The following is a 13,123-nucleotide window of genomic DNA, read 5'->3' on the forward strand; positions in this document are numbered from 1 at the left end:
AATCAAATACAACGTTCCTTAACAACTTTGTTGTTATAATCCGTAAATCTGAGCCTCTTCCACCTTATCAGAATGTTCTGGATGATGTTATAAAAAGAAATCCCACTCCTGATAAAGCCTTTCAATACACACCACACCCTGCACCTGCTTCCTCACCAAAAATTACAGCAAAATTAAAAGTTCCCACCACAAGTAGGAGTTGTTCCAATGTTCAATTCATGAACAGGTACAGATACACTTACTCTACATGGATTTGGGAAATCTGCTTTATGGAAATTAGATGTTACCAATAACAATTACAACACGTTTAGTTTTACAATATAGTAATTGTTTATTTTAAAGTGCTTTTTTGGTGATAAAAATCTTTCTTTGGAATGGCTTCTAGGTCATATGGGATGGTCAAAGGTCTTCCATGTGTTCAACATCAACATCACTGCATTCCTTATGGCTGTGGAATTGAAGAATAAGAAATATGTGGCACTGATGGAAAAGTCTCACTCAAAAGAATGGCAGGTACAAGAAATAAACTGCAATACCCAATCATTTCCCACTGCTACAGACAGAAATCCTTCCAAGAACAGCCTGAAATCTAAATCCACAAAAACACCAGGTAAAAAAGCCCATCTTTGATTTGATGCACAATTTTAGCTCATTTTGGGGGTATTTAAATTTCACCAACCCTCCATTATTACTATTTTCCCCGACCCATCCTCCTTCATAGCACTTGAACTTTGGGGTTTAAAGTTTGGAGAGGTTTTTCCAGTGGCACTTGAGGCTCCAACACTGCTGGGCTGGTGGGTTTGTGGAGCCCCTGCGATAGCAGATCCCCTGGAGAAACTCCTTATCTTGCCTCCTGCACCTTGAAGTAGGTTGGGCTTCACAGGAGCACCACCAAGATCCTTCGAGCCTTTCAACCCCTTAGTTTAAAACTACAGTGCAAAACTCAGCCCACTGCTTAATTGTCTCATTCCCAATCTCCAAAAAAAAAAAAAAGGAATACAGTAAAAAAATTAACCTACAAAGTCAAGAAGTTCCATTTCAAAGGGTTACAAATCCGTAAACTCACTTGTGTAAATTTGTACCACTGAAGCATCTATTAATAAATACACTTATTTCAGCTTTACAGAAAGTATTTTTGTCTCAAATTTGGAAACTTAGATTATTTTTAATCGCTCAATATACCTGAAACACAACCCATGAGGGAAAAAAGCTGCATAAAAGACACTTGCAAAAGCCATCAGGCTCCAGCGTAACCTCACCTTCAGTCAATATTTGCTTTGCATGTAAAAGCACATATTCAGCAGTACTAAAAAGCAAAACACACTGAAGCAAATTAGTTTACTATCTACCCACTACTGAGTTGCTGCCTGGCATTACACAGGGCTGTTAAACAAAACTGTCTCCTCAAGCAAAGTAAAACTGAATTTTTTTTAACCTTTTTTACACCTCTAACACAGAGATCCCACAGTGCTAAATGCTCTACAAAGGTGCCTCAGGTTTTCCTATACATTATTTTATTTACTATGTAAGTGTGACAGCTTAAAAGCCGAATTTTTAAAAATATTAAACCTCCCTGTCCCCCCACCCTGTGGACCCTCTGTGCCAATAGAGGGATGGAGTCATTCAGCAACCTGGCGATTCTGCTGTGCTTTTCAATGCTTAAAGCCTTTAAATACATATATATTTATAGATTTAAATACATAATAACAGTGTATCTGCCTTTAAGCAATTTCAAACAGCTCTGAATAATGTTTTAGCCACACAAAGAACTGTGTGAATCAAAAAGGTATATTCACATTTCAAAATATTCCCAATAATGGTGGTATTTTCTGTGTCTCCATGCAATCCTTCTGAACATTTTCCCCTGATTTTTGGTGTAAATCACATGAAGGAAACACTGAAAGGTATAAAGAATATTCAGGCACTTAAATCCCAGTCTTGGCACCTCACTTTTCCGGTGGATTCCCAGCCTTGCAATCAGTTCAGCTCCAGCGGATATGAAAGTGATTTCACTTTTTTTTTTTTCCTGTGTTTATTTCCCTATTTGCACAATGAGGACAAAACTCCTCAATCTCCCATGGATAATTACAAAATAAAAAGCCCTGTTTATGAAATGCTTCAATCAAGAGACACCCAGAACTTTGGTTGTGCCATGAGGAGCAACGAATTTATCAAAGCAACAGCATCTTTGGACAAAAAAAACCCTATCAGTGCTTCAAAGGGACAAAAAAACCATCCCCAATTCCAGTTCTTAGGAAGATTAATACACAATATCCAAATAGGGAATTACCCCCACATGACAAAAATCCCTGTGAAGTTTCCTTTCTTCAGTACAATGAAGTCCTTGTACTCCTAAGGCCCCAAAGCATTAAAAACCAACAATTCCCACCCGAAGAAAGAGCAACTTAGTAACCTTAAAAGATTTTAGGAACCTATCTAATTAACTGATGTATTTCATGCCATACTGGGTGTAAAAGATGCCAAGTCCACCCTCTCACTATTCCCTGCCAGGAAAGACTTTCCAGACAGTTATTTCACAAAAAAAGGGAGCAGATCTTGTCTTCTTGATAAGAAAAGTTAGCTTTGTCCTCAAACTGAGGGACCATCTAAGCTCCTCCAACTAACAACCTGTAAAATACAGGCATTTTTCTCTTTACGTTCCACAGTCCTTGGTCCTGGAAGATCACACCTTCAGGAAAATTAAGAGTTCTTAATGCAAGCCATATATGCTGTACAACAGCAACTCATTAACCACAATTTACCTCACGTTCTACCAGAGGTAACAGCACAAACGTAAAAACCCCTGTAAGAAAGTTCACCTAGGAAGGACAAACCCCAAACCCTGCAACAACAACCCACCAGTGTAAAGGAAGTTTAAAAACCAATCACCAGACAGCCCAAATTTCAAAGTTAAGTCACAATTTCAAGAGGAATTCAAGCGTTTCAGATGGCAAAGTCAGCGAGGCAGCACCTGCTCGAATTCTTCCTCTCCCTACAAACCCTTGTGCTGCTCCACTTTTTGCAAGGAAAACTAAGAAGACAGGAAACTGGTGCAAATGTTTGGTTTAAAACCAGTTTCTCAAGGGTGATGAGTTCACATCAGACTGTTTCACCCTCTGCAATAAGCACTGTAACTCTGGAATGAGGACTTAAATTTTGCTCTCATAGCAGGGCCAGAGTGAGCAAGGATCGGGTACCACTCACAGAGTGGGGGAGAAACACAGGTCAGGATCTCATAAGAGTGCTGGGAATTCAATACAGTTGGCTCACTCGAGGAAAATAGCATCTCAGAGTGGCCACAAAGAGAGCTGGACCCAGGAAAAGCACTGAAAGCACGATGTTCCAGCTCTGGGAGCCACTGACCTCATGGAACTCTTTTACAGCACGAGACACCATCGATTCCTGACCTCATCCCAGCGCTGCTCTCTGGCACGGCCAAGGTAGCTGGATCACCTTGACTGTGAATTTCCATCCAGCTCAAATGCTTGCTCACTGAGACTGTGCTTTCTGCTTCCAAATTCTGTGTTATTTTCACTAACAAGTTACCTACAGAAAGATTTTCATCCTCATGTTAGAGCAGCTCGTAAAGAGCGAAAATAACCTTCTTTCTGATCTGCATTGAGTTGCCTCCAAAAAACAAAGCTCTGACAAACTGAAGTAGCACCAAAAGCAGGGTTATCAAAGGGGAATAACTCCCAGTGCTGAGGTACTGCATGACCAGTCTTTCCACTTGCTGACTGGGAGAGCACAAACGGAGCCCTAAAAATCCCACAACTGCAAAACCTGCCCACAAAGGCTCCACCAGACCATCTCCAGGGTTCCCCAAGTTGTCCTGGCAGCAGGACATCCAGCCAGTGTTTCCCCTCCCTCTCCTCCCCCAGCAGATCCCCACAGACTCAACAGACAGACACCACATCCTTGGGAACAACTTCCACAGATCAGCACTTTCCCGGAGACTCCCCCAGGCAGAAGATTCCCAGCTCTGCACAAACACGCTGGGAAAAGGCAACACTGATTTCCTGCTCCAGTTCCACCAGACCTTTCATTTTCAAGTACAGACCCCAAGGTCCCATCCCAACCAACCCCAACCACATGGAAAGGCAAACCAACGCAGCTACCAGCTCTTCCAACTGGACCCTCCCTGTTGATCCCAGCTGGACAATCAGCGATCCTGTTCTCCCAGCAGAACAACACACTCATGGTGGAAATCTTAAATCCCTATCACTGGAAGGGCAATGATACAGGAAGACTTTCAGCTGCTCATTCTATACCTTATTTACCAGGTCACAGAGGTAACTGCTCAGTCTCACTCCTGAACACACATGACCATGGGTGTCTTTCCCTTCAGCCCAACTCCTTCAGCAAGTAATTCCAGAAAAATCCCTCTGACTGAGCCAGCACAGTGTGGGAATTCACAGTTATGCCAAAATCCCAAAGAGGTCAGACACTGCTCTTCATCTTGTATTTAAAACAAGACATGCTGACTGGCACTACTCAGGAGAGAAAAACACCCATTTTGCACAGATATATACAGAATTTTGTGACTTCAACTTCAGGATTAACAATGAGGAATCCAAAAACCAAACTGCTGCCTTAAATATAGCCAGCTCCTTGTTTTAATCTTCACACACATTTTCTTCTCTTACGAGTAGTTTATGTAGATACACCAAGCAGGGTTGTATTCCTGTATTCTTCCAGGAATCAATACTTATAGAAGTTAATTCCTGGCTATAAAAGACCCTTTTCCATATAATACCTTTGCATTTATTAAAAAAGCAATTAGGAAAACACCAAACACAAGAAATTATTCTGTTTTTTTAAGTCACTAAATAATCACCAAGCGAGCAGCAGAAACATTTGCCATGAAAACTTGATAAATGCTGAAGCCCAATCTGCCAGGTTGGTTCATTAATAATACCACATATTCCAAAAACACCCAGTCTGATGAAAGAACTGATCCAAGAATCCATACAGAAATACAGCTGTAGAAGTTGTGTGCAACAAATCTACAATCTAGGTTATTAGTAATCCATCAGCACAACTGCTCACACTAAAGGAACTGCAGAACCCACCTAAAATAATAAATACAAAGATATGGCAAAAAAAGAAAATTGCCATCCCTTTACCTCCAAAGGAAGGGAGTGTGCACATCTGAAAGGATTCCCTGACAAACCAGCAAAACATTTGCACAGAGATAAAATACTCCAAGAAGAACCAAACCAGGATCTACATTTATGCCTGCAAGAACCAAACTTGTTTGCTATAAAAATAGTTAACCAAAGCTCAGACCATACAAGGAAAACACTTCAGTTTAAATAAAACAGAGCAGCTCTGTGATGAGATGTCAGCTGAGAGCCCACATATTTTTACACAAGTTCTTTATCTGTGTGGACAACTGAGTCTGAAGTAACACAAATGTTGCTTTGGTGATTATTTCCTTTTTGGAGAGGGATGTTGCAAGCAGTCTGTTTTCTGTCATAATCAAACTAAAAGGAATTCTTGAGTCAAAAAAGCTCCCTGGGAGCCAGACACTTGGTTCTGGCTAAGATTCCTGTGATGATTCCAGGATTCCATGCTCCTGTGGCCGTGCCTATCCAATTTTATAAACAAATGTATATATTATGTAGGCGTATCATAAAAAGATACTCAAACCTGTTGCCCTCCAAACAAGTCAACGTGCAAACCTTGCAAAACATGTCTACACACACTGTGGGAGCTCCAAGCCTGAACAACACAAAAACCATTCTACTGTCAGGGAGAAATCTATTCTAGATTAATTCACGGTGTAACGTTAAAAAAAACCACATTAATTCAAACACACAGAAGTGTTTCAGTCAGTGAGAGCAACTTCCAGCAGGACAGGAATAAATGCAGTTCCAAACTCACCCACGTTTGGTGGCTTCCCGTAGTTCACGGGGAGTTCTGGGGGTCGGCCCCTGTGCAGAGCTGCGAAGGCAGAGCCTTTCCATAGCGTGTGTCTGAAGTCTGCACCACAAAGAGAATAGAAATCACCAGCAAATTAAATAATCAGGAGATCAAGCACCGCTCCCAGCACCCCAGAGTAAGATCTGCCTTGTTAAACAGTTTGCCAGAGATCTATCACTTAAAGCTACTCTGACTTCCAGTTCCTAAGCAATTATCACTGTAAATGGTTTCAACTTATTTTTGGTTAATTTGGGTGACTAGTGAGTCTAAATTAATGGAAAGAAAAAGAATTTAAAAAAACACTTTATACTGAGGCAGCACTGAGCTTTGCCATGTTTTCAGTCCTGCAATCCCAGCACTAAAAGCACCTCGCTTAGGAACCGTACATTTGAGAATACACAAACACACACACACACATTTGCTCCCTGCAAGTGGAGAAGTGAGTTTTTATCCAGTAAATCTGTTTTCTTGCAATTGGTGGCAACATGCCCTCCTTTCAGATTGTCCTCTGCACCCCAACCCCCCAAAAAAATCATTGTTTTAAAGTGAAGACTGCTTGCTTTAAAGACTCTCCAGCTCTCTGCTGCCAACTGGCCTCGGAGAGCCTCCTCTCTAGAACAATAGTGATTTTTCTGAGTGCCTCAGAAATTAGACCTGGATTTCTTCCATTTCTGGCCATCTGGAAGGAGAGAAATGAGCTTCCACGGTGTGTAAGTAGTGAAACTGAAGCACAGTGCCACAGGTTGGTGGGTCTGTGTAGCACCATCTACATCTCTGAACATCAAGAGCACAAGCTTAGGGGACTCAGAGCTCCCTGAGAGCACCTTCCTATTAAACCCCAAACTGCAGCCCAGAGTAACAAATGCTACTCATTAAAAACAGCACTCAAGACTTCCCAAAATAGATCAATACACCTCAGAAGTTCTGTCTCCCTGCATAAAAAAGTTTATTTTCTCTCCATGTTTCGCTGCTGCTTTCTGCAAACTGAGTGTGAAATGAAGGAATGTTTCTCCGCAAACCTGAAATTCTCCACCCAATTACAGCAAAAGCACAGGCAAAACAAGACTCAGTCCCAAAACTCTGGGTGTTTGCAAACAGCACATCCCTCCAGGAGACATCCAATGGATCAGCAGAAAGCCACAGTCCTCGTTAGCATCAGTGTGACTTCACAGGATGCAGGGAATTAAGTGCTCGATGCCACCCAAACAGGAAGGTCCTGCTGTCTCATCCATCCTCCTCTGCCAGGATGGTGCTCCTGTGTCACCTCCAGCCCTCTGATCCTTTTCCACCAACTCATTTAATGCACTACAACAAATTTTGCAACATTTCAGCTCCCTGAATCAGCACATTGCAGGATCAAGGAAGTTGTGGCTCCTCCAGGGAGGAAGTGTCAGGGGAATGGAGAGAGGAGGGAAGGGAGGAATCACTCTCCAATAGCAGATGGTTCTCAGATCTGTTTAGTTTTAACACAAAACCGCTCTCAGGATCATTCTCTCAAGCAGAGCAGTTTTTCAAAGGCAACAGGACTGTTCATGAAAGGACTGGGGGCTTTCAAATTCACTTTAAGCAAGGACAAGCAGGAATTGTCACTGAAGAATCAGCCTCACCTTCTCCCACGCCCTAAATGCTGCCCCAAATCCCACCTTGTCCTGTGTCTGCACAGCCAGGGAATCAAATAATGGAAGAAATAAGGCTCAAAAATTGCCCAGCAAAACACATCGACTGCTGGGTGATTTTAGACACAGGTGTGTGCAAATGTATATGAAAAAATGGCATTTTTCAGATGGATCAAAGCCCTAATCCAGTTCACATCATTTACACAACCACCAGTCCAACACAGTGGGGAGAGGAGGCAGAGAAAGCAAGTAACAAGATCAGGCAAGAACTGCTTAAAATGGCACTTTCAACCACAGAAAATACATCCAACAGGGCCAGCAACAACTGCATTTCAGCAACAAGAAAGCTGCCAAGCACAGGAGACAAAGCAGGGCTCATCAAACACACAGATAGCACAACTTGAATCGAAACAAGAGAGTTTTGATCATTAAAATGGAATTCAAACACAAAGAGATGGGGATTCTTACCTTTTGCTGCCCTCAGGAGAGACTGGCGCCCGACACCCAGCAAAGTCTGCACCCCTAAAACACTCTGGGGGATTTCCTTGTCTAAGAGGGGTCCAAGCCTCTCACAGATCCTAAGAAGATAATCCGGAGGGATGTGTGCATTGACAGCCACCTAAACACACGAACAAGGCAGACGTTGGAAAACTGGTTTGCTTTGGCTTCTCCTGGTATCTCTTTGGTTTTAGTCAAGCGTAAAGTTACTGAAATCAAGTCTAAAAACCCCTTCAAAATCAATTATACCAACTGTTAAAGTGATGTGGAGTGTTGAAAAAGTCAAACCAGAAACTCCAGGTTCTAGCAGCTGAATTGTAATTTAGGATATCCCTTAATAAGAAAAAAAGATCCCTGAAACTCAAGAGTTCCCAGTGCAATTCTCTGCTCAAGCAACTTTTTTTTTTAAGCCTTTTTTACCTTCCAGTTCATTCTTTTGCCATTTCTTGCTTAGCTGAAACACCCTTACACTGACATTACTGTATGAAGCACACGTGCTAAAACCTAAAAATCCTTAAGTCTTACCCTAAAAACCCTAAACATCACCCTAAAAGCAATATCCACTCTCCAGCTCCTGGGAAGAGGTGTGTTTAAGACCCACATGTGTAGGCTCCAAATTTGTCATCTTGAGAAAACATTCTTGTTTTTTCCTTTGTTTTCTACTGAGAGACAATAAAAAAACCCAACAGTATTTTTTATTAAAAAATTCAAACAAACAAACAAACACACACCCCCAATAAAAAAAAGTTTTTCCAACAGTCTGTTAACCAGAATGTCCTGCACTTGCCTGACTTTCATATTTACTAACTGGCAGGAAAAACTCCCCATCAGGGCTCATTTAGCTCCTTCAACGCAGGCCACACAGGTAAATCCACCTTCTTTTATGGATCAACAGCATCCTGCCTTCCCAGATCCCGAGGATATTCCCAGTTCCCACCCCACACACCTGAGGGAGCGGCAGGAATCGGGAAGGAGGAAAAGGTGTGTAATTCACTCAGCCCTGCTGCCAAAACACTGTTCACTCAACTGTGTCATCAAACATCATTAGCACACGGCACTGGGAATTTTTTCATTCCAATTGGGCAACAGCAGTGGAGATATAGGACACAACATGGCCAGGCAGGGGGTGGGTAATGTCACCACCTGCACCATGAGCAGGGACACCGCCATCCCAAAAATCAGATTTTAACCAAAAATAAAAAAAGAAAAGGAAGGCTTTTCTAACAATATATACAAATTATCATTTAACTAAGGCCAACTAAAAACTCTTCCAATGTGACTGAAACTCCTTGAGGCTTCTCCCTCCACGCATCCTTCAGTCACTGCAGGTTAAAGGATCATTTAGTGAATGCTCTCCTGCTCTGACAGGTTTCTCCAGCCATTGTAACTTCTTCTTCCCCAAAGTGGAGTTCCAAAATTATATTGGCACCTTCCCAACATAATACAGCCAGTGTGGTTCAGTGTATGAGCACGAGTTGCCTTCCATTGTAAATGACAGGATATAACAGAAGTCAAAATGAGATGAAAGAATTACCCCAAACTTTGATATTTGCCTCTTGTACTTACTCATCCCTGAAATACTTTAAATGTGTTAATGCCACAAAATATTTTATTACCCTCCACGAGCCTCCCTTCAGAGTGTAGGGGATCTGAAAGGGTCTGGAACAAGGGAAGTTCTAAAGAGAAAATCTTCAGCTAAGTAACATCTGAGTATGAAATCCTTATTTACATCTCTGCTAACCAGTAACAACCTTCCCAGTCACCAGCTGCCAATAGACAGCAATATATCAAGCTTAAGATTAAAAGATTAAAAGGAGTAACCAGCCCACAAGTGTGAAATTTTACTTCCAGGGTAAAAAATAAACCAAATCATAGCACTCTCTCTGGAAATACAACATTTCACGTAACAGTCCAACCCATTCTCCCAGTGTAACAGGACAAACACTCCTCTTTTCACCCCAGAGCTGGTCTGGGAGCATCACCAACATTCCATGTCAAGCCAAGCCAATATCCCACTGCAGAGACAGAGCACAAGTTACTCCACAAGCAGTCCTGACTAACTCCAAAATGGAAAAGGACTTCCTTTGTTGTTTAAGGATGAAGCCACAGTTTTATAGGGAACAGCAAAGAGGGAACACGGACACAGGGGCTGGGACAATGTTCCCAGAGGAGGGATGGCTGGAGCAGCCTCATGGAGCACAGGGCAGTCCTCTGCACATGCCTGGTGGGAATTTCCCTGGGATATCCAGAGGTCGAGCAGTTCAGGATACCAGACCTCTGCTTGATCACTGCCCAGACCAGAAAGGCTGGCAAATCCACCACAGAGCCACAGTTAAACAGGCACCCGTGAGCTGCTGAAGCTTCTACATTTTAGTGCAGTCTTACTGGATTGTAAACTTTCCTAAGGAATATTTAATGTGGAGCACATTGCCCAGACCAGGCATGTACCACAGCAACCAGTCCCTCTCCTCTGGATTTGCAATCCAAACCATGCCACAGCACAGAGAAGGCTCTATCACACTTCTTTCCCTGCACAATTCCATGTTTCTACGAGCCCCAACAGCCCAAGTAAGTGGCCCTTAATCTGAATATTATTACTGTTGTTACTACCAAACAGCTCCAAAGGCAGGCAGCAACACCAGCAAATTCTCCTGGAGGCTTTTTCCCCTAATAACTTCCAGATAAAATGCTTAAATCACAGCCCAGAGCTAAACAAGCAATTCAGTTTTCAGGTTTACAAAAGAACTTGAAACAAAAATCCTTCCTTTCGCCCTTGTGTGAGAAGCTGTAAATGGATTTTAAGTACTTTTCTAAAACATGAAGTTGCAAACATCCAGCTGAGAAAACCAGTCTCTCAGATCAGATTTCCCTTAAAAGAAGGATGGAAAAAAGCAAAGGTATAACCACACCTCTTAGTCTGTGCTTGTCCAAACCCTACATGGCAAAATGAGACAACAGCAAGGATGTTATCAGCTTCTCAAATATATTAGGAAAATATTTTTAGAATGCATGAAAATATTTTAGAAGATAATTAGAAAATTGGAAAAAATTAGAGATGAGTAATACAGGCCCAAACCAGGCATGTTAAAATAATGCAGAAGAACTGAAAATGTGCTAAGTGAGAACAAATGCTGCACCTTGGGATAAATTATAAAGACAAAGTGTTTTGTTGCCTGAAGATGTGAAAAACCCTATAAAAGTTAAAATGTGAGAGCACAAGAATACCACAGTACCATGGAAGAGTTCCCTGACACAGTAACCACACAGTTATAATGGATCTAAAAAATGAAGACTTGAGTAAAGTGAATCCATTCTTTACAAAAAAACTCTTTTTAAAAAAGTCCCCCAGTCCTGACTGCTTGAGTCAGGCTGCAGAGAAGTTGCTACAGTGATAAGCAGAGGAAAAGAACTGTAAGTGAAGTCATGTCAGGGTTGGGAGAAATTCAACCTCCAAACCTGTTCAAGGTTCCTGTGGTTGGAAGCATCAGAGTGTCACCTCAGAGACCATGAGCAAGGTGTCCTGTGATTCCCATCTGGACACCCCTCCCAGGCACAGGGTGGGATTTTGGGGTGTCCTGTGCAGGGTCAGGAGTTGGACTCGATCATCCTCGTGGGTCCCTTCCAACTCAGGGTATTCCATGACTGTGATTCTATGACTGCTGACAATTTCCCCTCCAAGGAAGGTTTCAGCAAACAGAACTCTTTGTGATGACTGCTCAGGATGTCTGTCTTCCCAGAAGTGGGAACCAGGGAGCTCAGAACCATCTCTCTTGGGAAGCCCAGGGAAACATCTCTTCCCAGCACAGATCTGAGGCAGGAGGTGCAGACTGAAGGGAGGCAGCAACGTGACCCTTCAGAGGCTCCTCTGCCCCATCCCACATTTCTATCCTCCAGGTAGTCCCTACAACACTTCTCTCATTCGGAAAATAACCATCAATTAAGAATCAATTGACAACTGTATCAAAAAGCAAAGGAGGAGGCCAAGAGGCCCAGGACAGCTGAGCAAGCAGGAAATTACTCACGACCTCAAAGAAGGAATCTCAGCAGAAGGAATCTCAGACACTGGACCTGCACAAGATGCCAACAATGTGCAAATAGACGTGGATTTAAAAAGCCTCTACCCACTTGGTTCCCCAGAGAGAACAGGTTGGAACGACCATGTTACCACATGACATTTTCCTGAGGTGACAAAACTGTAACATCTCTGCTCTGCTAATGCTGGGATTGGCAGGATCTATAAATACCAGCACCTCAGACTCAGGGCTAGTTTTAAATCAATGCAGATGGGCAAGGCAACAACTCAGAGCCAAATCCCATAAGCTGTTCCATACCAGCACAGCCGTTCATGGATGCAAATTCCCCACTGTCCAACAACAGCTGATTTTCTGTTTTGCCTGAAATTACACATATTTCAGCACAAAGACCAAAACAGGCTGAGCCAGAAGACACAGCCCATCAGAAATTTCTTAAAACCAGAGCAGAGCCAGTCACCTTTATCAGGAATAAACAAAGATAATGTGGAACAGCAGGTCACTGGAGACTGCACTGATAATCGGAGTCGTTCAGCCTGACTCATCTGTACAGCAGCTGAGTCCTCACCGAGGGCTGCTGCTCATTTAAAATCACAGCACTAATTACCTGCAAGTTGGACACACTTCAGGCCTTTGTAAGGCCAGGCTGGATGGGGCTGGAGCAACCTGCTCCAGCAGGAAGGTGGAAGGTGCCCCTGCCCATGCCAGGGGTGGAACGAGATGAGCCTTAAGGTGCCTTCCAACCCAAACCAGTCTGGGGTTCGATGATTCTGTGACCCTCCCCTTCACAAACACAGCTCATGTCTCAAGACCACCAGCAGCCAAAACCAGAGTAAAACCACTTTGGAGCACACCTGGATGATTCAGCTGGAGGAGACTGAGGGGAGACTCATCGGGGTCTGCAGCTCCTCCCGAGGGACAGCTCTGATCTCTGCTCTGTGTGACAGTGACAGGACCTGAGGGAGTGCCTGAAGTTGTGTCAGGGCAGGGTCAGGTTGGATCTCAGGCAAAGGTTCTTCCCCCAGAGGGTGGTTGGCACTGAACAGGCTCCCA

General features: G+C 43.0%; 1 protein-coding gene across 1 annotated transcript in view; it reads right to left on the reverse strand.

Annotated features, from left to right (window-relative positions):
• The window catches only part of BRWD3 (bromodomain and WD repeat domain containing 3), a 51,600-nt gene that overhangs the window by 34,805 nt on the left and 3,672 nt on the right, over positions 1–13,123 (reverse strand). The window contains exons 5-6 of the mRNA XM_050310327.1: positions 8,010–8,160; positions 5,887–5,985 (exon numbers count right to left, since the gene is read on the reverse strand). Coding sequence (XP_050166284.1) covers positions 5,887–5,985; positions 8,010–8,160 — 250 coding nt within the window. The remainder of the gene's footprint in view (positions 1–5,886; positions 5,986–8,009; positions 8,161–13,123) is intronic.

This window comes from Myiozetetes cayanensis, unplaced genomic scaffold (assembly GCF_022539395.1).
Source record: "Myiozetetes cayanensis isolate MyiCay16 unplaced genomic scaffold, myiCay2020 scf15, whole genome shotgun sequence".
Classification (NCBI taxonomy): domain Eukaryota; kingdom Metazoa; phylum Chordata; class Aves; order Passeriformes; family Tyrannidae; genus Myiozetetes; species Myiozetetes cayanensis.